The 26,969-nt window shown below is 37.6% G+C and overlaps 2 protein-coding genes across 3 annotated transcripts; one reads left to right on the top strand and one right to left on the bottom strand.

Moving 5' to 3' along the window:
• Positions 1-17,890, top strand: LOC113031908 (NLR family CARD domain-containing protein 3-like). Its single transcript, XM_026184434.2, has 12 exons — positions 1-91; positions 1,524-1,614; positions 3,005-3,112; positions 4,741-4,848; positions 5,475-5,538; positions 6,487-6,715; positions 7,198-8,995; positions 9,085-9,258; positions 9,607-9,780; positions 11,512-11,685; positions 11,877-11,923; positions 16,389-17,890. The coding sequence occupies exons 2-12, from the start codon at positions 1,538-1,540 to the stop codon at positions 16,913-16,915; spliced, it is 3,480 nt and encodes a 1,159-aa protein (XP_026040219.2). The 5' UTR covers positions 1-91; positions 1,524-1,537; the 3' UTR covers positions 16,916-17,890.
• LOC113031909 (uncharacterized) lies at positions 17,802-25,611 on the bottom strand. Of its 2 annotated transcripts, none has more exons than XM_026184435.2 (11): positions 24,703-25,611; positions 23,679-24,038; positions 22,498-22,854; positions 21,289-21,642; positions 21,143-21,160; positions 20,111-20,174; positions 19,977-20,020; positions 19,492-19,642; positions 19,043-19,156; positions 18,682-18,749; positions 17,802-17,999 (listed from the first exon to the last, which is right to left on the bottom strand). In XM_026184435.2, exons 1-11 carry the CDS (start codon positions 25,090-25,092, stop codon positions 17,976-17,978), a joined length of 1,944 nt encoding a protein of 647 aa, XP_026040220.2. In that variant the 5' UTR covers positions 25,093-25,611; the 3' UTR covers positions 17,802-17,975. The 2 variants fall into 2 exon arrangements, with proteins under 2 accessions (XP_026040220.2, XP_080164217.1); XM_080308091.1 differs by lacking the exon at positions 17,802-17,999 and adding an exon at positions 18,292-18,413.
• Positions 25,612-26,969: the final 1,358 nt, after the last annotated feature.

Below are 26,969 nucleotides of genomic sequence, written 5' to 3' on the forward strand. Positions count from 1 at the left end.
TCAACTGCACGTAATCAGCTGACTTCAACAGAACTTCACACTTTCGCTTCTCCTTTTTCGCCACAACAGATAACTCGGTAACATATAAAAGGTAGGTCAGCAGAACTGCTGTTCAAGTCTGAGGTTACGTCTCATTTCTACTGTATCGAAGTGTACGGCGTCGTTTAGCGAGTATATACAAAATACGGAAATATCTCTAATAGTCTGTCTTTATTATCCAAGCAAACTGAAAACCATTTCGACTACATAGCCGAAAGGACGTAATTAGAAAGCTTTATCGGGAAAATTTTATTATTTACGTGATGAAACTGGTAATAAAAAGCAGACAAACACCGTGTGAACATCAGTATGAACCTAAGAACTGATCGGGGCCCGCTGTTGTTTTCCTGTCGGACTAACTCTACCCTGGTGATCATAGTACTTAGATAACACGTCATACAATTTAGTGCTATGAGGAAGTGAAACTAGCTGGGTTAAAAAGGACTACTGGAAGCATACAAGGCTGACAGGCACAGGCATCTCCTTTCCGGGGTGTCGGGGGGAGGTACTTAAAATATGAGCACATATTTTCAGCATATAACTATTTCAGTTTGCTTTCAGGAAAGAACACAAACTACTCACCCATCAGAACATCATCTTTTAGGTTTTGCACTTAGCAAAGTCAGTGACAACACTGCTCGAATCCAAAGCCCTGGCACTGTACTTATCCTGCTCTCTTTTCACCTCCCTCTTTTGAGCACCAGTGTTATTTACAATCATCCATCTCAGTCATAGCTAGCTATCTTAATCAGATGATGGTGGAATGTATCGATTCAAACTGTATTCAAACAGTAGCAACAATGACGACTTTGACTGGCAAATAATATTGATTACAGCCGCTGGCAGTTCAATAAGGCCAGATTATTAGAAGGAATTAAATAAAGATTTGATTAGACTCCGATGGCTCCTCACAGAGTGAAATCTCAGTGGTGATAGGAATTGAGACAGGGCCCTCTGGTAGATGCTGGTGGTGGTGAAAATAAGATGGAGGCTTGGATGAAATGACATGTGTGAGGTGGGTTGCACATAGGTTTCTGCAAGGGAAAATCAAAGATGAGCAGTGTGATTTAAAATATGGTGCTTGGAGGGTAATTGGTTTTAAGAAGGTGGGCAGGAAGATGAACCTAATAATAATAATAATAATAATGGATTGGATTTATATAGCGCTTTTCAAGGCACCCAAAGCGCTTTACAATACCACTATTCATTCACTCTCACATTCATACACTGGTGGAGGCAGCTACAGTTGTAGCCACAGCTGCCCTGGGGCAGATTGACAGAAGCGAGGCTGCCATATCGCGCCATCGGCCCCTCTGGCCAACACCAGTAGGCAAGTAGGGTAAAGTGTCTTGCCCAGGGACACAACGACCAGGACAGAGAGCCCAGGGATCGAACCTAATGAACCTCCTTAAATTATTTAACAACCCTGTTATGAGCAAGTCCTGATAATAATGGAACATGTTGGGTTTGTTTTTTTTGTAAAGGTAAAAACTGTCCTATGAGTCAGTCTGAGGAAAAAGATGAGGGACTGCTGCCCTCAAATGAGGAACATGGCAGCCAGGCAGACCTCGAGAGGTAAGATGGAAATCTCTTTCAACTCAAAATCCTCCGATTTAAAGTTTTGGATAATGTTTTGTTAGGTTGGGATTGGGTATTTTTGTTCTGTCCCTTGTTCTAAAAAAGCACATCCTTTACCTCTCAACTGGGCTCTTTTGGACATTTTAGAGACTGAATATAGATAATGTATATACTATTATGAATTTGATCATTCAGGGAACTATAGAAGGGATATTTGTACTTAGAAATGTAGGAAATAGTCAAAGCCAAATACTTGAAGTGTCCTTTTTTTTTTTTTTTTTTTTTTAGCAGAGTCCAATCTAGCCTTTCTATTCTTAAGGCTTATAAGTGGCTTGCACCTTGGAGTTGAACCCTCTGTATTCACTTTCACGTAGTCTTCTCTTTATGGTAGACTTTGATATTGATACACCTTCCTCACTTGTTCACTTGGTTGGTTGTTGTGAAAGGATTTCTCTTCACCATGGAAATGTGGTCTTCTGTAGATATCCAGGTCTTTTTGTGTTGCTGAGTTCACCCGTGTTTTATTTCTTTCTCAGCATGTACCAAACTGAAGACTCCTAATATTGTAGCAATTTCTTGGATGTCTCCAAAAGTTGATTCTGTTCATTTGGATATAGCTTTGTCAGCTACGTCCAGATGAACAGAATCAGCTTTTGGAGATTTACTTACCTGGATGATTGAGCATGCATCAAGGAATTTCTCAGATGGGTTTTTTCTGTTCTTAACTGGAATATGTTTCAGTAAACAGAAAACAAAACTTGAGTCAGTATCACAATATATATGAACCTAATTATATATAATGAATATTTCTGAAAGCCGGTGAATGGAATAAAATTTATTAAAAAAATGTTTATTTATATCATGAAAGATAAGAATGCAGTAAATCAACAGAGTTATATATTGTTTGATACTCCATGTCCAATATGCTCTAAAAATAATTCATTTTTTTCAGTAAAACTCTTCACATGGATGTTAAAGACATTACATTGGTTAGCAGTTAAACATGTTGGTAGCATTCTTGGACAGATGTATATAACCTCGACTTGCAAACTAGCTTTCTGTTGTCACATCTTGACATTTTCAGAGCACACACAAACCAGAGTACAAAAGTATAACCATAAACTGAATTAAAACATGAAGCATGTTGAAAAATAATATTCAAAGTAATATATAACAAAATATGAGTAGTAAGTAATAAATCACTTGGTGATCATGAAGTAAAACATCAAATCTCCAACATCCTAAACAGTATAAGGTATGAGGTCAGTACCTTTCCTCTAATATGTCTGGCTATGTATGGTAACTAGTACCACTTACCATTTTCCTGTCAGTGACTGAAGTCTATAGAACTCCCGTGCGACTTTTTTGTATGGTACATTTCTTTCAGGACTAAGCAGGAACATTCAAACTCAACTTCACAAAGCTGTGTATCCATGGAGAGCCAGAGATCCAGGGATTACCCGATTAGTTTCAACCAGCAAGAATCAGCTACAGAGTAAGTCAGCAAAGCAGTTTTAGCATAACTATGAAATTATTATTAAAAGATCTATGTTGTTTGCTTCTCTTGCCATCAAGTGTGTCAGTCAGTAAGCACAGACTTCCTGAGGCAAGTGCCATGGGCTCCATTTAATGCTTTTTTTAAAAAAATGCATATTTGTTTTAATGTGTTCTGTCCCAAACTGAATATGTTGTGTTGTTCTGTTATGTATACAAATATGTCTCCTCTTTGTATGTAGAATAAATTTGTTCTATTATTCCTTTTTCTTTGTTTTAAACACTTTACAAAGCCAAAATCTAAACTTGCCTGTGTCTCAATATGTAATGACTTTTTGTTTTAATTTTCATGACTGTGGCTTACGGCTCATTCAAATCAGAAATCCATTATTTCGGAATATTTACTTGGATCAATCAAAAAATCAAATCAAGAAATAATGTATGGTACTCAATGTCTGAAAAGTATGTTCATTAATATTCCATACTGATTTTGACCTCCTATACCACAAATTACTGCATCAATACAGTGTGACCTGGAGGTGATTAGTGAGTGGCATTACTGATGTGTTATTTGACTCCTTAGCACTATAAGAGGGACATGATTTAGTAATCATCAATAATGAGTCATGTTGTGCCCACAGGGGTCACCAGACAGTGTCAGAGGGGTCCACCTATCATCAGACAGACTTGGACTCCATATTTTTGTACCAAACTGTAGATTTTGTCACTCCTAATCTTGTAGCAATTTCTCGGATGGCTTTTTTTTTTTTTTAATCAGTTTTCACTCCTTAAAGATGGTTTGTTAACCTGAATGGAGAATTCCTTTGACAGCATGTTCTGTTCACAGCAAAATCTTCCAAATGCAAGCGCTACGGCTCAAATCAACTCCAGGCCTTTTATCTCCCTAACTGATCCTACATGACATAACGAAGGAATTGCCCATCCATGCCCATGAAATAGCCTTTGAGTCAATTGTCCAATTATTTTTGTTCCTTTTAAAAAGAATGTGGCACATGGTAAGGAGCTGAAACTCCTAAATCCTTCTTCCAATTTGAATGTGGATACCCTCAAATGAAAGCTGAGAGTCTACACTTTCTGTTCATGTTTATTATATAACTACAACTGGGATATGTTTCAGTAAACAGAAAACAAAACTTGTGCCAGTATCCAAATAAATATTGGCCTAACTGTATATGGTGAATATTTCTGAAAGCCATTGAATGGAATTAAATTGATTAAAAATTTTAAAAGCATTGTTTATTTATATTGTGATGGACTGAGTTGAAAAAGCAGGAGGAGTCACAGGAATTATTAGAAAAATACGGTTTCTGTTTATTTAACCCAAAAAAATCATATTTACAAAAGTAATAAATGTTGAACTCATAAAAGACAACAGGGTTGCAACACTCACTTGTTGAAGGTTGGATGATTCCAAGAGACAGCATGAGGTCCACCTCCTCCTTTAGCTCCACCAGGAAGTGTTCTGGTATCCTGTAACTCAAACGCTTCACAGCTGCATCAGGTCTTAAAACAATGTCATGCTCCACCAGACTTGTGGAGCATGACATTGCTGGAGCATAACTAGTAACACTTATCCTTTGAATTTTTTGTGTTGTCCATTTCTTTCAGGACTAAGCAGGAACAATTAAACTCAACTTCACAAAGCTGTGTATCCATGGAGAGTCAGAGATCCAGGGATTACCCGATTAGTTTCAACCAACAAGAATCAGCTACAGAGTAAGTCAGCAGAGCAGTTTTTAGCATAACTGTGAGATCGGTATTAAGATCTATGTTGTTTGCTTCTCTTGCCATCAAGTGTGTCAGTCAGTAAGCACAGACTTCCTGAGGCAAGTACCATGGGCTCCATTTAATGTAGCTTCTATTAGTTTTTTTTAAATGCACATTTGTTTTAATGTGTTTTGTCCCAAACCAAAAATGTTGTGTTGTTATGTAACGTATACAAATATGTCTCCTCTTTGTATACAGAATAATTTTGTTCTCTTATTCCTTTTTCTTTGTTTTAAATACTTTATCTAATCTAAACTTACGTAATGACCTTTTTGTTTTAATTTTCATGACTGTGGCTTACGGCTCATTCAAATCAGAAATCTATTATTCCGGAATATTTACTTGGATCAATCAAAAAATTCAAATCAAGACATAACGTATATTACTTAACATCTGAAAAGTATGTTCATTAACATTCCATACGGATTTCCATCTTCTTTACCACAAAATACTGCCTCAATACAGTGTGACCTGGAGGTGATTAGTGAGTGGCATTACTGATGTGTTATTTGACTCCCTAGCAGTAAACCTGATGCAGTTCCCTAGCAATAATTTTAGTCATGTTTTGCCCACAGAGGTCACCAGACGGTGTCAGAGGGGTCCACCCATCATCAGACAGACCTGGACTCCATATTTCTGGTTAGTAACTGTATAAGCAACCCTCTGTAAATAAATAAAAGAAACAGAGTACTTTAACTGGTCTAGTTCACCAAAACATATTTTGAGTGTATTCTGAGAGTGTGTGGTGGAGGTCCTGATCCAGGAAATCTTCAACTTCCGCATTTTGCAGAACACTGAGAAAAACTGGGGACATTCAGTCCATATGAACTATCTTCCACGCTTCTACTGCTGAGTCAGCAGTAGGAAACTGGCTGTGGCCTATTGTGGTGGCACTTACACAACAGATGGTTGACACTTCATGTAATGTAATGTGGGCTCCTTCTGGGGGGGGGGGACTGAATGAGTTTAACCCTGAGTTCCTGAAGTCTTAGGATGTTGTTGGGCCATCTTGATTGACATAGCTGAACCTTTCAGGATCACATCTTTTTTTTTGATGTTGCCCTTTTGGTGTCATCAAGTATTGACCTCTACTTGAAACTCATTATGAAATGGCTGGAATCAGAATTTGCACCAAGTCTAAAGCAGTGTTTCTTATTAAGGGTTTAAGGGGGAAAGTGTCCACTCCAAATTGGGGAGGAGCTGTTTCCCCAAGTGGTGGAATTCAGGTATCTTGGGTTTTGTTTATGGGGGGAAAAGTACAGAGTGGGATTGACAAATGGCTTGGCACAGGGTCTGCAGTGTTTTGCACCAGTCTGTTGTGGTAAAGAAAGAACTGAGGTGAAACTATTTAGCATTTTATACAACAACTTTACAAACAAACTAAAAGAATAAAAGAATATGTACATGTGGGTGGAATGAGTTTGTATACATGGCTCTTCCCTAGATTTAGAAAGAAGATAGAAAGGAGTCAACTGAAGGTACATAATAATACATTTTGGACATAATATAGGTCTGTGAAATGAAGAATCAAAGCTTTTGACAGAGATACATTTCTGCTTTTGAAACTGAAATTTTATTGTATTACAGGTTGTTGAGGAGAACATTGTTACTTTTGTGAAAAATGAGCTGAAGACATTCCGTAAATTGCTGAGTCCAGATTACCCAAAATGCTTGGAGAGTCAAGCTAAGGAGGAGGAGATAAATAATAGTGAAGATGAAGACCAGATATGGAGGAGCAGAGAGGCTTTTCTGAAAATCACACTGCAGGTCATGAGACGAATGAAACATGGAGAGCTGGCTGACTCTCTGCAAAACAGTAAGAGGTTTTTAATACAGTAGATGAAGCAAAACAAACATACAAGCCAAAACAATTAAAATCTGAGGTGCTGAAAATCTTCTATACAAAACATTACATCTTTAAAGGTCTTCTTAGCTATGCATACTATCCAAGAGTATATCAAGAGTTTCTGTCTGGGTAGTAGAAATCACATTTTTTTCTATTAGTAAAATTCTTTACTGAATCACCCAGTGAGTGATTCAGTAGTGACAATAAGTTGATTATTTTGCTTATAAAATTTTGGATTATTTCAATATCACATGTGTATAAAATTAACATGTGGACCAAAATCCCCCAAAAGAAATGATTTTCTACCATCACATTAAGAGATAAATGTGGCTTTGTTTGTGTCAGCTTTTTATTATTTTTCTGTCACCTAATTTGTCTTTGGTTTAAAGTAGGGAAATTGAGATACCTGTACCATGATCTAATTTAATACAATTTATCATTTTTCTTGTTAGGAGCTTCTGGGGCCATGTGTCCATATAAACTAAAATCAAGTCTAAAGAAGAAGTTTCAGTGTGTGTTTGAGGGGATTGCCAAAGCAGGAAATCCAACTCTTCTGAATCAGATCTACACAGAGCTCTATATCACAGAGGGGAGATTTACAGAGGTCAACTCTGAGCATGAAGTCAGACAGATTGAAGCAGCATCCAGGAAATCAGATGGAATTGAACCAAAAATCAAACAAGAAGACATATTTAAACTCTCTACTGAAAAAGATGAACCAATTAGAACAGTCATGACAATGGGAGTGGCTGGCATGGGGAAAACAGTTTTAACACAGAAGTTTGCTTTGGACTGGGCTGAAGGCAAAGTCAACCAGCATATCCAATTCATATTTCTATTTTCCTTCAGAGAGCTGAATGTGCTGAGAGAGAAAAGGTTTAGTTTGGTGGAACTTGTTAATCACTTCTTTCCTGAAATGAAAGAAGAAGGAATCTGCAGGTTCCAGGATTTTAGGGTTTTGTTTATCTTTGATGGTTTGGATGAGTCTCAACTTTCACTGGACTTCCACAAAACTGATATCCTGACTGATGTTACAGAGTCCACCTCATTGGATGTGCTACTGACAAACATCATAAGTGGAAAATTGCTTTCCTCTGCTCATGTCTGGATAACCACACGACCTGCAGCAGCCAATCAGATCCCACCTGAGTACGTAGACATGGTGACAGAGGTTAGAGGTTTCAACGACATGGAGAAGGAGGAATATTTCCACAAGAGATTTAGTGAAGAAGAGCAGAGAAGCAGAATTATTTCCCATATCAAAAGGTCACGAAGCCTTCACATCATGTGCCACATCCCTGTCTTCTGCTGGATCTCTGCTACAGTTCTGGAGAAGGTATTAAAAACAGAAGAAGGAGGAGAGCTGCCCAAGACCCTAACTGAGATGTATATTCACTTTCTGGTGGTTCAGTGCAAACTGAAGAACATCAAGTATGATGGAGGAGCGGTGACAGATTCACACTGGACTCCAGAGACCAGAAAGATGATCGAGTCATTGGCAGAACTGGCATATAAGCAGCTGCACAAAGGAAACCTGATCTTTTATGAATCAGATCTGACAGAGGGTGGCACTGATATCAGAGCAGCCTCTTGGTACTCAGGAGTATTCACACAAGTTTTTCAAGAGGAAAGTGGATTGTACCAAGACAAGATGTTCTCCTTTGTTCATCTGAGTGTTCAGGAGTTTCTTGCTGCTCTTCATGTTTATCTGACATTTTTCAATTCTGGAGTCAATTTGATGTCAGAAGGAACTTCAGTGTGGTCCAGACTGTTTAAAGCCAAACCTGATTCACTATCTCTCTACCAGAGTGCTGTAGACCAGGCCTTACAGAGTCCAAATGGACACCTGGACCTATTCCTGCGCTTCCTCCTTGGTTTATCTTTGGAGAACAATCAGAGACTGCTACATGGTTTAGTGAAAGAGACAGAAAGCAGCTCACTGACCAATCACAAAACAGTCCAGTACATCAAGAGTAAGATCAGTTCCACTTCCTGTCCAGAGAAGAGCATCAACCTGTTTCATTGTCTGAATGAGCTAAATGATCATTCTCTAACAGAAGAAATACAACAACACTTGAGCTCAGGACGTTTGCCCATAGATAAACTGTCTACTTCTCATTGGTCAGCTTTGGTCTTCATCTTACTGTCATCAGAAGAAGAGCTGAATGTGTTTGACTTAAATAAATACTCCACTTCAGAGGAGGTTCTTCTGAGGCTGCTGCCAGTGGTCAAAGCATTTACTAAAGCTGTGTAGGTTAAAATACCTGTATAAATCAAATGTATAAAGGTGTATAAAAAGATCTGTCAGTTCAAATACTTTTTGTTGCAAATACTTTTAGGGTGAGTTGTCATGACCTGTCAGAGAGAAGTTTGAAGCCTCTGGCCTCAGTTCTTAGCTCCCAGTCTTCCAGTCTGAGAAAACTAGACCTGAATTACAACAACGTACAGGATTCCGGAGTGAAGCTGCTATGTGAAGGATTACAGAGTCCACACTGCAAACTGGAAACACTCAGGTTAGGATTAAAAGAATCAAATAGTTATTTAAAACCTACTTTAGCATTAATACATGTCATCAAATGTGTAATCAGTAATATAATTTCTTTATTATAACGGACTATTATCAGATTAAAACATGTATGTATGTATTTATTTATTTATTTGCAATAACTCGCTCTTTAACAGGGTCCACTGTTGTTAATGGTGCTAATGTAATAATATGTGTGATTCTATAATAACTGTAACTTAACAAAATATCTTTCAAATGCTTATCTTTTTTTTTTGGCAGTAGTGGAAAACGGCTGCATATTAAGGACAATGAGTTGTTGTCATCACACTATTTTGTTACTTGTTCCTTTTTTTAGTCTTTGTTGCTGCAACCTGTCAGGAAAAAGCTGTGAGGCACTGGCTTCTGTTCTCTGCTCCAAGCCCTCCAGTCTTAGAGAGCTGGACCTGAGTAACAATAACTTGGAGGATTCAGCTGTGATGCTGCTCTGTGAAGGACTAAAAAGCCCAGAATGCAGACTGGAAACTCTCAGGTCAGGATACAGCCATTTGTTCAGCCTCTTTAAAAATGATCTAGGCAGAAAAAAAAAAAATCATATTTTCATATGTCCCCCCCCCCCCCCCCCTTTTTTTTTTTTTTTCATCAAACCTTTCAGGCCAGTATCAAGGGGTCACCTTTTCAGTTATTGCAGGCAAAATTCAGGAAAAGATAGTGAATGCACAGGTTCATAGACACCTCACTGGTAATAACTTGTATGAACAGTTTCAGTCTGGCTTCCATTCATTTCATAGTACAGAAACAACTCTAGTAAAAATAACAAATGATCTTCTGTTTGCAGCTGACTGGAGTCACAGTGAGACAGCAGCTTTTGATACTGTCTCTCACCACATCCTTCTTCATAGATTAGCATCTATTAGGATCAATAGTACAGCACTCGCCTGGTTTACCTTTATACTTTCAAGCTTTAAAAAAAAAAAAAAAAATTCATTTACCTTATGTTTTTTGTACTATTGTAAGGTGACCTTGAGGGTCTTTAAAGGCGCCTATAAATAAAATGTATTATTATTACTACTACTACTACTACTACTACTAATATGATTATTATTATGCCCTGACTAGGGGGCCAGAACACAACACGGGATAGGCGTTCACTTACCAAACCCAAGCAGCCACAACAAACAAGTTATCTGCATAAACCAATGTTGTATTTATTATTCAGCAAATTAACAGGAATCATGTCAGGATTATTAAATCCTCACGGTGAGTTAAGGACAAAACAACAAAACAGAACACAAGCTCAGAAAACCTGTAAGTATCAAATCAACAACATAGTCTTAACTCCAGAAGGTTAAACGTTAACAAAAATAAATGGTGGCTCAACCCTACCCACTCCTTCCCATATGGAAAAGATATATATAAATCTTATAAAGTTTGTATCTGTCTTGTGTGAAACTTGTATGAAAAGCATACAAGAGTGAAAACAGATGTAAGATCCCTTGAAAAATTATATAAATGAAACTTGTATGTTTTGGATACTTACTAAAACAATATATGAAAGTAATGAGAAAGTGGCCACTTTCATGAGTAAATCATATAAGCCTTATATGATTCACTTTATGAAGTAGGCCACATCTTATGCAAGTCTTTTATAAGTTTTTACTATTTCTTTTCCATATGGGTTATCAGTCTTACATAAGAGATTTTCTCACTCACTACGTGCTTATACACCTCTCTGCATTTAGTTATTAGTTATTGTTAATCTCTGGCTTTCTTCATGTCTTTTGTCCTGTCTTCCTCCCCCCTCACACCAGCAGATGGCCCTGCCCCTCCCTGAGCCTGGTTCTGGTGGAGGTTTCTTCCTGTTAAAAGGGAGTTTTTCCTTCCCACTGTCACCAAAGCACTTGCTCATATCACTTAGTCATGATTGTTTGGGTTTTCTCTGTTGTATTATTGTAGGGTCTACCTTACAATATAAACCGTTGTGATTTGGCATTGTATAATTAAAATTCAGTTGAATTGAAATGAAGTCAAATAAAGAGACTGATTAAGTGCAATTGAAAGTCAATATTTGGTGTGACCACCTTTTTTTGTTTAAAATAGCCTGAACTGTCTTTTGCAGGTTTTCTTATAATTTCTTTAAGTAGTTTTAAGGAATAGTTCCTCTGGCTTCTTGAAGAACATTCAAAGCTCTTCCTTGTGTTAGTCTTGACACTTTTTTGCTGTTTAGACTTCAGAAATCTCTGTGTGTTTTTTGTGTGTGTAGGCTGTCAGGATGTCTGATCACAAAGAAAGGCTGTGCTTCGGTGGCTTCTGCTCTAAATTCTAACCCAGCTCACCTGAAATTGTTGGATCTGAGTTACAATCATCCAGGAGAATCTGGAGTTAAGCTGCTCTCTGCTGGAAGAGAGAATTCAAACTGGGCACTGAATGATCTCAGGTATGAATAGACCAAGGTGTAAATTGATTTTCTTTAAAATATTTCAGAAAAAACAAACATAAAAATGAAACCAGACTAATTTCTAAGCAACTAAAATTAATTTCTCTTAATGTTATGATTACAAAAAACAACAACTTTGTCCACATCAATCCTTGTTAATTGCTGTTAATTGCTTTTTCAATACCTACCAGGATTGAACCCCGTGGATCACAGTTCATAAAACCTGTTCTGCAGAAGTGTAAGTATGCTCTTTTTTTTTTTTCTTTTTTTTTCATTAAATAAAATTACAGCACTGGTTGTTAGTGTTAAGTGTTAACAGTCTTCAGGTCATTTCATTTATGTAATTTTGTGGTATTCAACCTACTATCATGGAACTAATTTCTAACCAAAGACACAGTGAGTTTATTTCTATAATGTACCACTGCAGTTTACCAGCATCACAAACAACCAGGGCAAAAACTCAGAGCTTTTTGCCCTGATTTGATATGATATACTAAGGAACAAGTTTTTCAAGCCAACATCATATATCTTTTTTTTTTAATATATATTTTTATATACAGTGGAACCCCGACTTACGAATACCCTATTTAACGAAAAATTCAAGTTAGGAAGGCACTGAATGGCAGTATTTCTGCCCGTGTTACGGCAAAATGCCCGAGTAATGAAAGCCACTGGCTCTGATTGGCTGAGCCTACAATGCCCACAATGCCTTCTGAATCATGTGACAACCCCTTGGCTTTTGTACTTGTGCTTCGCTGTTCCACTTGAATGACATATTGTTGTTCTAGCTAGCAATTAGCCTATAGCCTGTCAATCAGCATTGCCTCACTCAAAAGACACGATAGGTGCTTCGACTTACGAAAATTTTAGACTTACGAAAGACCCTCCGGAACGAATTAATTTCGTAAGTCGGGGTTCCACTGTATATTTTTTTTATATTTTTTTCCATTTTCACAAATAGTACATAATTACATAACATAATAAAGTGTACAGTTCAGAGCCAAAAAAACAAACAAACCCCCCCCCCCAAAAAAACAACAACAAATCAATAAACAAACAACCCCAAAACAAAGCAAAAACAAAAACAAACAGACTGAGAACTAAGCACAAAACAAAACGCCAGCTCAGATCCATCTAAAAGATAAATAAAGTATACAATACAGTACCTGTGGTCCCAGTAGAACGCTGCCGTTTGAATATTCAAGAGAATCCTTGTAGCATAATATTAGAGACATCAGGTTCCACACCTTGAAGAATTGGTCTGTTTTTGACTGCAGTACACATGTAAGATATTCCAATGGCACTAGGTCCAAAACTACTCTTTGCCAACCTTTAATAGCTGGTGTTTTTTCATTAATCCTTTGGAGTAGAATATTCTTCCTCGTCGCATAGGTGAGAATACAATACAACCTCCTATTATTCTTTGATATTAAACGCCGGCTGGGGAGGCCCAGTATGAGCGACAGAGGGTCCATCTCCAATTCACAGCCCAAAATCTTCTCCATTTCAGATAACACATTAGACCAATATTCTTGCAATTTCAAACATGACCAGAAGCTGTGAGTTATACCAATTTCTGTCTTGCATTTGAGGCACATGGGTGAAAGGGTAGGATTATATTGATGTCTGCGAAATATGGATATATACATTCTGTGTATGATTTTTAACTGTATTGCTTTGGTACAATTACAAACTGAGATTGATTTGGCATAACTCCAGACATCTTTCCACTCTTCATCATCAATTGTTATACCTAACTCCTTTTTCTATGTGCCTTTAAGCCTCTGTGACATCATTGAAGGTACAGAATATAAAGCCTTATAAAATATCTTCACAGGTACCTCTTTATCTGTTAAAAATAATAATTTCTCATCAGGAGAGACTTCATGACTCTCACTGAAGTTAGTACTGTGCAAGATATAATGCCTTATCTGTAAATAACAGAAAAAGCCATGTTTGGGGAGAGAATATTTCTCAACCATTTGGTCAAATGGCATAACCACATTGTCGGAGAATAAGTCCCTCAGTCTGTGAATTCCTTTGTTCTTCCATTCGTTAAAACCTATATCGAACATCCCCGGTTGAAAGTCAAGATTATTCGCAATAGGGGTAAACATAATGTTAATTTCAACCTTCCCTCAATTCAACATACTAACCGCCAGGCCTTAAGTGTATTAAGTGTGATTGGATTATCACAGCTCGATCTAATATCTTTAAAGTTCTTAAAGAACAGTAAGTCCCTTAATGGATACTTTGAAATAGAGGTTTCAATCTCCAACCAGATAGAGTATGAATTATTTGTAACCCAGTCATGAATATAGCACATGTGAGTACTCAATTGATATATTCTAATTTTTGGTCAATCTAGACCCCTTACTGAATCTGGGAGCTGTACTGTAGCCATCTTAAGTTTTGGTCTGCGTTTGCTCCATATAAAAGAGCTATAACTGGAATCCTTTGAACAGGATAATAACAGTCGAGGCAAAATATTAATCTTAACCAAAGCTATACGTCCTAGCCAGGAAACAGGTAGGTAGTTCCATCTCTCCAAATCCTGCTTTACTTTCTCGAACAGAGGGACAAAATTTGCTTTATACATTTGTTTAAATTTTGGAGTTATAAATATCCCTAAGTATACAAAACCTGTGGTGGACCGCTTGAAGGGGAAAGAAAACAGTCCAGTTGGCACTGAATTAGGGCTCCCAATTGGCATAGCCTTAAGTAAAACCAGTATTGATGTCCCTGGATCAGAAATAAATATTAAAACATCATCTGCATATAAACTGATCTTATGCTCATAATCGATTCGCAGGCCCCATACATTAGGTGCTGTCCTTATCGCCTCGGCTAACGGTTCGATGGCAATGGCAATAGCAAACAAAAGAGGTGACAGTGGGCAGCTTTGCCTCGTTCCTCTAAACAATGGGAAACTATCTGATTTCAGTCCATTAGACAAAATGGGCGTTGGGCATCTTTCTTTGCCTTTAGACAATAATTCTGATGGCAAAAGAGCCAAACGGGACAGGCAAAAAAAAAAAAAGAAAAAAAAAGACAAAATGGACACCTGAGGATTATCATCCAAAATTTTTACCCACTTAATGAAATTATCACCAAGACTGAATTTATTTAAAGTGTAAAATAACTAAGTCCATTCTATCTGGTCAAAAGCTTTTTCAGCATCCAGAGAAAGCACCAAACCACCCATGTTCCTTTGCTGAGCAGCTTATTTAGATTGAGAAGGCACCTGACATTATTACAGGAATTACGGCCTTTTATAAAGCCTGTTTGATCTTCTTTAATAATTACAGGCAGGATAATTTCGAGTCGGGTAGCTAATATTTTAGAAAGTATCTTCCGGTCCACATTTAGAAGAGCTATCAGTCTATAAGGTGAACAAGACTTTGCACACTTCCCCTTCTTCAAAATAAGACAGATATTAGCTTCCCTTAAAGTCTGAGGTAATCTATTATGCAATAACGAATAATTAAACATATTAAGTAATGGGTATTAACAGCTTACTAAATTAATATAAATAAAATAAAATATAAAATTCCCTACTAAAACATCAGGTCCTGGGGTTTTTCCGTTCTTTAAAGTTTTTACAGCGTTTAGTACTTCCTTTCTAGAAATGGGAGCATTAAGGGTGGTCTGTTGTTTTGTTGCTATGGTAGGCAGATTGAGCCTGAAGAAGAAAAACTTGTGTTTCTCACAGAAAATCATTAATCTAATAAACTTAAGAGATGTATTTCAACAGACATTTATGGTATGTGAGAGAGGCAAAGCTAGAGGGAAGAGAGGAAAAAAATATATAAATATAATAAATGTTTATGAATGTGAATAAAAGCCTGAGACTCTGCAAATCCATTGTAAAAAGTAACTTCTTTGTTGGCAATACCCAAAATAAGATGCATCCTTATGTGGGCTGTATTAAGCTTATTCTGATAAAATCTCCACCTTATACAGCAAAAGTATTAACCCTGGAAGCAGAAACATTCTTAACCACATGAGATATACTTCTTTATGTTGTTAAACAGAGAACAATTAACAGTAAACCTTTCCACATCTTAGCAAACCTTTTTTTTTGTGATTTATGCAAGGAACTGTTTTTAAATGTTTCTTCAATCAATTTGGGAATATTGACAGTTATATCTAAAATCGGACCAGCAATATATCCAGATGTGTGTCAATCTGTTCTCTCCATCTGTTTGTGTATGACCAACTTAAAAATTTGGGATCTGAAGTTTGACACTATGTGGTTGGTTCTAATATTTTAGCTAATAGTTGCTTTCTGTTCATAACGTTTCATAACAATCCCAACGAATGCATGTGTTATAGTTTTCATGTCTGCCCGTGTTTGATTGGGTTTATGCAAATGCAGACATTCACATGCTTGATCATTTTTTGTAACTGCATGGACTCATCCTCTGAGTTCAAGGAACAACTCTGTATTCAAACCCATGACAAAGTATAATTACCACTTGAATTGTGAAAATCTTACGCTAGCCCTTAATTGAAAGTAATTTCAGCTTTTTCCTAAAACCAAGTCTTAACCTTCAAACAGGCCTTTGACTCCCTGGAGATGATTTAAAAGTAAATCTGTAAAGTGCACCTAAAAAAGCACGTGTTGCAATCTCCCCAAATTGAAACAGCATCTAAGTTAGAGTAAGACAATAAACTGCTGTTCTGCTTTATCTTTCCTTCAGATGCCCGTAAACTCACACTGGACCCAAACACTGCAAACAAAAACCTTGTAATGTCAAACAACAACAGAAAAGTGGCAATGGGTAGACAGAAGCAGTCATATCCTGATCACCCAGAGAGGTTTGACTACTGGAAACAAGTGCTGTGTACAGAGGGTCTGTCTGGTTGTTGTTATTGGGAGGTTGAATGGGAAGGACATATTTACTTAGGAGTGACGTACAAAGGAATCCAGAGGAAGGGGCAAGGGGATGACAGCTGTCTTGGATGCAATGATCAGTCCTGGACCCTGATGTGCTCTAATGGTGGTTACTCTTGCCAACATGGTAACAAAAGAAGATCCATCCGTACAACTGCTACCAGCAGAACAGGGGTATACCTGGACTGGCATGCCGGCACTCTGTCCTTCTTTAATGTCTCCTCTGGCAAACTGATCCACCTCCAGACCTTCCATAATGAATTCAAGGAGCCAGTCTACCCTGCTTTCAGGGTCAGGACTGATCCATTTAACTCATCGCTGGCTTTGTGTTAGATAAATCTTTAAATCTGTTTGGAACTCATCTTAGATGCAGTAGGGCGACAGATCAGGGCCTTAGTTTAAAGTCACCAATGCTTTTCCAGTAGCTGACCATTCAGCAAGTCTGAGTAATTAATCAAAGAGGCCTGCTCTGGCACAGAAGTCTCAAGCAGTTGAGTCTAGCTAGGGTTAGGTCAGGCTAGTTCAAGTTAGCTGGCCCACCATTCACAATTCACAGCCTGAAGTTTAGCTGGCTTGTGGGAACATTCATGAAGTGAATGTTTGGCTTGGAGCTGGCTGCGGTGCAGGACCTTCGAGAGGCTGGACAACAGCATCTTCATCACTCAGTACGGTGGCGATGAGGTTAGAGCACTGGGCAGCTTGACTTTGGCTGGCTGTGCAAGTGTGGAACTTGCTGGCTCCAGCAGCGAAAATGTGGAGTTCGACTCTTGAGGTGTGGGTACGAAATTTACAAAGTCAGCCATTTATTCAATGATGTTTCCTTGTATATTTTGCAAAATTATCAGAATTCTGAACTTCAAAAAAGTAATAAATAAATTGAGGAAAAAAAAATCTAAATTGCGAGATTATTCACTCAACCATAGCAAGACTGTAAATTTTGTACAAGTTGCACGAAGTTTCTGTAAATATACTGTAACTGTTACAATGTAAACCTCTCTTAATTTCATTAGTTGTATGGAAAGTAAAAAAGGCAGTAGGCTTTGTTTTATTTAACCTATTATGACTTCCAAATGTCAACAAAGAATGTTCAGAAAAAGTTTCTTGAACATTTTTCACAATATTTTATTGTGAGCATGTAAAGATTTAGCAAAATGGTAATGTGTATGTGATTCAGAAGTACATTTAAAACTAACACTGAAATCAGACTTCAGGCATTGAAAACTGTTTCTTTTCTGTGTTTATTGTCACTTTAATATTGCTGTGATTTAAAAATAAATGTTTGTCATTAAAGAAAATTTCAGTCATATATATATTTGCAGAGTTCTGCATCACTAAATTGATATGCAGCTATTTCCTACGTACAGTCCTCTTGTGGTCAGTTCAGCTCTGCTCCTCACACAATGGCTGTCTTCATAAACTGAAAAGAAAACAAGTCTTTAAAATGCAACTGTAAAAATAAATAGGCACAGTAAAATGTAGATATTTTTTATTATTTAACTCTTATTAGGCTAAGTAGCAAAGAAGACAGAAAACAGTCTATTTTTACTACTTACATCAAACAGATAAATATTTACTTCACCTCTTTAAAAAAAGAAAGAAAGAAAGTAAATGCATGTATTTTCCTCTGAATGAAAGCCCAAATTACCTTATGTAACAAAGTTCATATTTTTCCACCTTAATCACCCAATGACCTCAGAATAAATCTCTCTGTTGCTATTTTTTCTGTTTGTATTTGTCCTCGCTACCTAGCCTGACCTGTCTCCCCAATGTGATGTTTGTGTATTGTATGTACGGTCGGCAAGGTCTGTCATCTCGGTTGTGGGCAAAAGACCTGCAACAGACAAATAAAGGCTCTCATCTCATCTCATTACCTCCCATAATTTCCTTTGCTTGCAAACAACTACAGCCTAATGTATTTTAGTCTATATATTTAGTCTTTTTGCCTTTTTTGGATTTATACACATGCATAATCTATACTAACACACTTTTTAGTCATTATTAATATTGTCTACACTTTTCTGTAATTTTCCATATAGGTGAACATGTAAAAACTTGCTAGATTAAATTACACAGGTTTTATTTAAAACATGAAAACTCACCTGGTTCATGGTGAAGCTGGCCACTTGACAGTCACAGGGCAAGTTCAGCAGATGGGCTTTGAAACGATCTGAGACAGGAGGCATATATTTAAAACTTTGAAATACCATTTCAAGCTTGTAGAAGGATCAAAACTACAAAAATGATTGCAACTAAATTAATAACAATTCAAAGGTTATTGGGGAATAGATACAAATTAATTTAAGGTTTGCACTCAGTGACTTTTAATTCATCACATTCCCCCCCATTAATACTTAAAAAAAATAGTTCTAGACATCATATCTGGTGTAGTAGACACATTGTGTAATATTGAACTGGAGTATATCCTTAAAGTCAGTGTCAATGTGTTACAGTTGCAGTTACCTTTGAGGATCTGAAGTTTTGCCAGGGCAGCCACATATTTATCATAGTTGATCCCACCCTCTGAGCGATATTCCTGCCACAGAACTCTGAAGGTTTCGTCATCCAAATGAAATTCTGCAATAATCAGTGAATTTTCCCCGATTATTTATTTTATTTTTACAAATAAATGACTGCTTCTTAAATGTTTTGAATCTTTCTAATGACACATCCAAACCTTTTGTACTGCATCAAGAATATAATATACAGTACAGTTTGGTTTTCTGTGACTTTGCAGCTTATGTCTGTATAATGTGTCCAGTGTGTACTGTAAGCTGAACACAGCTGAGTGCGCAACTATGATATCAGAAATATCTGTATATTTTCTTGATTTATCAGCAAAGTTATGAAGGAGAAATGATGGATGTCAATGGATGTATTTTTACTGTACTTTTAAAGAAATAATGTCATACCACGGGCAACCAAAGCCTTTTTCATTTGGTTCTCAGTAACAGAGGGTTGATTCCTGCTCCCATAGCTCTCCACGTATTCTCTCCTGATAGCGCCCACAAAACGCTCCAGTTTGAAGAACTCCACCACATCCAGGTCTCCAGACTGGTCTGCCTGAAAGTGCTGGTTAAAGAGCATGAATCATGCAATATACATAGCTAAACACATAATTGCAATAAATGGAAACATATGCCAAATGGATAATTTTATAACACGGGAGGTTTCCATATTAATGTTTTCTATGCATCATGTTGGCATGGCTTTAACTATTACACTACCCACAAGCCTTTACTTCCTTTGCTATTAAAAAAAAGAAGTCATTAAGTGTAAAATCAGTCACATGAAGGTTCCCCCTCCCCAAATTATTTACTTCTTATTTCTTTAAGTGTTAAACTGTTGGCTAGAATTTGTAGTTCTGGTTCTACTAACTGCCACAAAAAAAGGATACATCCATGAGAGTCAGCAGCAGACGAGCAGTACTGAGAGTAAGAGCTAAATTTCGAAAAATAAATAAAAAAACATGAATTTAAATATTGTTCTTCAATTATTATTGAAAATGTTGGTGTTGGAAATGAAACAAACCTTTTCCATGAACAGAATAGCCACCAGCCTCCAGTTTAGCAGCGACATCTTCAACGTTCAACATCTGCAAACAAGGACAAAAATGGTGGTGTAATGGAAATTTTGCAGTATTATACCATTACCATTACCATTATACCATTATTGAATAATTACATCCCAAAGATGCGGTATGTGTATGCACACCACAACCTCAGTTATAAAGCAACTTTCAGTTCATTTTAGTGTCAGTTGAATGTACTACATGGATTTGTTTTTAACTTTTTTTGTCTTTAAACCACTATGATCTACATAATCAGTCATAGTTTGATTGTATTAGTCATACACACTAAACCACAAGTCTCCTTTTGATGGGTGGAAATCATTTAGAGACACCCTGTAAAGCTGTACTGTAAACATCTGTTATTATTCAGAAATACCAAAACATTTAACATGTGGAAAGAATTTCCCTTCATCATAAAACATTCTGTATCAGAGATTACTTAAAAGATTGAATCCTGTGTACTTTTCAATTCAATAAAACTTTATTGATCCTGAAGGTTGACCCCAAAGGAAATTGGGTTTTATGTTTGGTCATTATTATTATTATTTTTTTACTATCAACTGCTGGACAAATCCTGCTAGACTACAAACAGATGTATTCATCGACACCAGAGACCCTTAAAGTTTTTATTTTTTATTTGTTTTATGATTTTTTTTGTTGTAATTTATCAAAGTTTATTTATTATTCATTTATTTCCTATCCACTGTCACATTTATGTCTCTTTTGACTCAAATTAAGGAAGCAAAGAGTATTAATGCCTTTGGTGATGGTGATGAGCTCCCTTCAGCCACTAGACGTCACTAAAGCAGCACTGATGACATCATTGGATTCCCACCTATCTGTTTTTGCTGAGATGGACAACCAAATTGAAATCAGCACTGGCAGGTTAAAACTTTGTTATCAGCCCCACACCCCCTGAGTTGTCCACTTACAAAAGAAGCAATAAGTAAAAGTTATCAAATTTACTTTAAATTTCTGAAGAACTGAAATACCTTAGACCTTTTTTCTTCCTGTGAAAGAAAAAAAAGGAAGATGTCAAGTAAAGATAAATAACTGAAAAAGAAAAATAACTCATTTTACTTCATTAAATTACATTTTTAATGTTTCTTTGGTCATCAACAAATTGTCGATTACTTACTGATATGCACATTTCCTCTGGGAATGAGCTGCATTGCAGTTCTTCTGGCCATGAAATGCCAAAATTGGACATCAGTCCCTCACAGTCCCGTCTGGCTTTCTCACAGAATGACCTGCAGGGCCACTGCGCTTGCCCTGCCTCACACTGAGGGGCATAAACCCGACACAGGAAGACGCGTATGTCCACCGAGCACACGGTTTGCACCATGGAGTTGAAGAAGGACATCTTCGTGAATGCTTCTCTTTGGCTTGTGTGTCCCAGAAGATTTGGAATGAGGGTCTGGTTGTAGGACAGACCCTGGCACATTGGTATGGTGATTGGCTCACAGACCCCACCGCTGCTGCTCACGCCATACTGGAGACACAAGTACACAGTGTCATTCCAGCTCTGGTTACCTTCAGCATGTGATACATTTCTTTAATAATTTTATAGTGAAACATGGTCTTTACGTAAATATGTGCCACAAAAATCCAGCTAAAGCCTGAAAAAATTTTAAATACCAAATTATACATAGACTTGCAAATATGAGGGGAATATCAGTATGGTGACAGAAAAAAATGGACACATCAGCAGAACAAGACACCACGAAAGGTAATCTTGTGCTGTTGTAACTCACTTCTGCTTGTATTGTTAAAAACTGTCTTTGAAGTCCAAATAAATCTGTTTTTGTTGTATGTCACTCTGAATCCTGGACTCATTAGTTTTGACATTTTCTGGTTTGTACAAATCTACAATCAAAACGTTTTTTACACCCTGTGGCCTTAAAGATGTTTTTTTAAGTATGAAAAGTATTTAAAAAAATTTAATCTCAGTAGATTGGTTGAGCCATAAAAATGGACAAATACTACTATGAATACTTTTACATAATAAATGGGGACAAATGAGATAATCTGTTGAATTTGCACTTTTTTTCTTAAGGCATCTAAGGGCTGCACATCATCTGTTATGTAAACTTATTAAACGAGAAATAATTTCACAGGAAATAGTAGATTCTGTTGTCTTGCAAATGATTAACAATGTAAGGTATTGGGTGTCTTATTGCTCTTATGGTTTCAGCTTTTTAAAAAATCTCGGCTGTTCGTCAGATTAATGATCTCAGAATGTATTCCAATACAGTGCATTGGTTTTACTGGTCTAAACTGGGTCATAGGTCGCCCATGACTAAATTGAGTTTGACACAAAAGTGTTAGAGTGTTGTGTCAGACTTACATGCTCACAGGACTCTGTAGTAAATGCTGTACACTTCAGTTCTTCAGGCCATGGTAAGCCAAACTTGTTCATCAGTGGCTCACAGCCGGACTTTGCTTTCTCACAGAGAGTTCTGCAGGGAGGACGAGGTTTCCCTGACACACACTCAGGAACGAAAATAGAGCACAATAGCGGCTTTAAGTGGGAGGAGCACTCCACTTTAACTAGTGGATAAAACTGATTTATCTTCAGGCTTATAACATCTTGGGTTTCTTTCTCAGGCAGCACGGTTTCTGTGTAATGCAGGTCTTTGCAGAGAGGAACAGTGATTGGCTGACATGCTGCAGAGGGTGCTTGACTAACACTGATGACTGGAACCTGGATGAACAGAAACAGAAATTAGTTAAATGTCAACAATGCTGGGAAGCACAGTAGTGCAGTGGCTAACAGTATCACAGTAAGAGGATTTCAGGTTTGAAGTGTGTAGCTGTGTTGCCCACCCACAAACCTGAACTGGTAAATAATAATAATAATAATAATAATAATAATAATAATAATAATAATAATAATAATAGACAGGTAATGAAGTGGATGATTAGAAGAATGAATGAACAATGCCATTGCTAATTAGCTACAAATCTGCATGCTCATTTTAACTCTTATTGCCAAAGAGAGTATATCCAAACTGTCCATCCTGTGATACTTGTCTGTCTTATTCTATCAGGTCTAAGGGTTTGTGAGCTGCCAAAGTTTCCCTTGGCCAAAACTTGGCTAACTAGAGAGCATGCTGGAAGAGTGACTTCACTATGTCTTCATTCTAAGGCAATTGAAAAGCTGACTGTTGTAAAGGGGGAATGTAATGGTTGATCAGTTATTCTAAACTGGCCAAAGGTGTCAATGTGACTGTGACTGGATGTCTGTCTCTTTGTGGAAGCCCTGCGACAACCTGTCCAGGGTCTACTCCCCCCCTGCCACATTGAAGAAGTGGAAGAAAATGGATGAATAAATGTACTATCATTTATTGTCATTAACCAGCACTTACTATTTGATAGAGTTACAAGTACAAAAAAGCATATTCCCAAACATATGCAGAGCTGAAACAGATTTGAGCTACTCAGCCAGAAAGGCAAGTGAAAGAGTCAGAGCTTTCATCACAGTGTATAAGCGTCTTTGTGAATATTGTTTATCTTCATATTACTTACATGTTCACAAGACTCTGTGGTAAATGCTTCACACTTGAGAGCTTCGGGCCACTCCAAACTTAAACTTCTCATCTGTGCTCCACAGTGGGACCTTGCATGCTCACAGAGCGTTCTGCAAGGTGGACGAGGTTTTCCTGACAAACACTCGGGAACGTAGACGGAGCATAAGAATGGCTTCAGATGAGGGGAGCATCCTGATGTCACAAGTGGATTAAACCGGTTTATTGTTAAGGCTATATTGTCTTGGGTTTCCTGCCCGGGCAGCACAGTTTCTGTGTAAGTCATGTCTTTGCAGAAAGGAACCGTGATTGGCTGACATGCTGAAGGGGGTGTCTGAATAACACTGACGACTGATGACGCCTGGATGAACACAAACATAAACCTTTTAGTTTATATTTTTAATATTAATGGGAGTATAAAAGCATGCATTCTCTTCTGGTATTGGTGCATTTGGTTTTATACATGAAATCTGATGAAATGAAGAGTCTTAAAGAGGCATTGCATTTTCATTTCTACATACTTGTGGAATGACTGCATGAATTGACAAATTGTGAAAAACACAAACAGATGAGCTGAATATTAGCCAGGAGATGAGGACAATACCACGAAGTGTTACAATAACTGGATGTTCCCATTTAAAGTTTGTTAATGTCAGTGAAAGGGCTATGCCAAAGCTGAACAGACAATGCAACAATAAATTGTGAAGCAATCCATTAATTAATTGGGTGAAAATGAGACCTTTCATATGCTTTAACTTGTGCTCTATTCCACATGTGAGGTGATGCATGAAACATTAAACAAAAAGCACTTTTTTCCAGTTAATAATCAGGAAAAAAAACATAAAAAATCCACAGTAGCAAAGACTGTGCAGTTTTAATATTGAATATCCCGTGATATTGATGCTAAAAGCTGAATAATAAAAAAAACAAACATTCATGATTATGACTGTTGAGTTCAGTCAGCTATATTGCGTTACGTTTGCCAGACAGCGTAAGACATTACATTCTTATTATTTTATACTCACCCCTACACAGTTGCTCTCAGGTAAAGTCTCACATCGGAGCCTTAGAGGCCAGGACAACCACTTTGCTCTGAGGGTGGATTCACAGTCTGCCTTGACTTGTACACAGAGAGCTCGGCATGGTTTCAACCTGCTATCGTCCTCTGAGCTGCATTCAGGCACAACAATGCGACACATAAGTTTGGCAACATGCGGTGAGCAAGCAGTCTCCACAATCTGACCAATTTGCTGCAGGTTGTAGCCTTGAACTCCCGTTGGATGAAGGGTAGTGGTGTACCCCACACCTTGACAAAAGCTGGCTGTAAATGGCTTGCAGTTTGTCCTGTCATCGCTCCTGCTGTGTACCCACTGAAGAGACAGCAAACCCAAAACCGCCAAAAACAAATGCTTCATGGCTCGTAGTAAGCTCGAAAACTGTCCTGGATAGTTTAGCAAAGCTTTAGGAGGTTTGAGATGAGTGTGTCTCCAATGTGGAGGTGGAGTATGAGTCCACAAATGGAGTTTCTACAAACAAGGCACTGATTTAGGACCACTGTTAAGGTCACATTTAAACAGGTTGCCCAACACAAATAAGAACCAAACTGATCTCAGAGCAGGAGACTGATTCTGAGCTTAGTTGCAAGAAAAACATCTGCTTGTGCTTATGTGCTTTCACGCCTAGGGGTGAGAGTGTATTGGCAAACGCTGGCACAATAACCCTGACATCTGGTCAGAAAGTTACAAAGTGAATGTGAACACTTTACTGTACTCTACTGTCATTGTGACTCCAAGTTTTGATTTTACCAGATAAATAACAGAATACTTCATCACACAGCCTACAATATAAAATCCGATGTCACTGAATAGCCTAAGAATCAAATTTGTATTAGTTCTAGTACTTGAAGGAAAACGGTAAGAAAACAAATGTTAAAACCAGCGTGTCTCTTACTGTAAGCCTTAGAGGTGGAGTACGACTCCACCAATGGAGTTTGTACGAGCAAAACTGATTTAGGAGCAAAGCTAAGACCACATGTGAATACAAACCTCATCACTAAATGAGAGCCAGACTGGTCTCAGAGCAGCAGTCTTACATCATAGAGATTAAGAGCTTTATAGAAGAACAACACGTGGTTATGATTATGTGCTTTATGGGTGTCTTGCGGGGGCTGAGAATGTGCTGTATAAAACTGTTGTAATAAATTTGACTTTGACCTAAACATGTCCTCAGAATGTTTTAGAAAATGATAACTGCTTTACAAAAACAGCTGTGAACACGTGACATTTCTGGAATTTTTATTTCGAGAAGAGCGCACTGCTTTACCGGTAAGACAATTAGTTGATAGTCTCGTGCAATATGACCTAGAAAAAGACATCAGTGCAAAATATGGATGGGTTTCTTGATGAAACAACCTGTCAGGTTATTGTCTGTCTTTAAAGATCATCAATTTCGCTCAATCAACGGAAGTCTGAGAAGTTGTCCAGATGTGTTGTTAGCATTTTGTTTGTATTTTGTTTGCGTTGGGGGTCACTGCCCCAAGTGTTCAGATTACCACGGGGACCATTGAGGCCTTCACCCTCCACATCTTTTCTCTTCTCCTCTCTCAGCCCTGGTATTTTTCCAGCTTCTCGTGTTCCTTTTCCCTGATGTTACTATCACTTGGTGTAGCTACATTTATCACTACGGCCTTCTTCCTCTGCTTGTCCATGACTGCCATGGGCGGTTTGTTAGCTATCATGAATTTTTCCGTGTGTATTTCGAAATCCCACAGGATCTTTGATTGGTGATTCTCAACAACGCATGTCCCATTTTAACTTCGGGATTTCCGGGTCCCGAAGTTAAAAAGGGACATGCATCCTGTATACTATGTCAGCAAATTCTAACAACATTGTGTGTTTTTTCTTTTCCTTGGTTTTATTTTTAGAACCTCCTTTTTTTCCTTTGAAAAGAGTAATTGCACTATTCCCCCCCCCAAGTTTCTGTATTACCCGAGAGCTGACTAATGGTTGCATGCTAATTTTGCAAATGTGACAAAGGTATTAATCATATCTAAGTTCCCTAAAACAGCGGTCCCCAACCTTTTTTGCGCCACGGATCTGTTTATGTCCGACACTATTTTCACAGACCGGCCTTTAAGGTGTCGCGGATAAATACAACTAAACCAAGTACTAGTACCAAAAAAGACAATTTATTAATAACACACGGGAAAAGACCCAGGGAAACAGAGTTAACAATAAAAACGATTTTAAAAAATTACGCTAAAGAACATTAAAAGCCCTGAAAACCATAAATT

The sequence above is a fragment of the Astatotilapia calliptera genome, chromosome 11 (genome assembly GCF_964374335.1).
Source record: "Astatotilapia calliptera chromosome 11, fAstCal68.1, whole genome shotgun sequence".
Lineage (NCBI taxonomy): Eukaryota > Metazoa > Chordata > Actinopteri > Cichliformes > Cichlidae > Astatotilapia > Astatotilapia calliptera.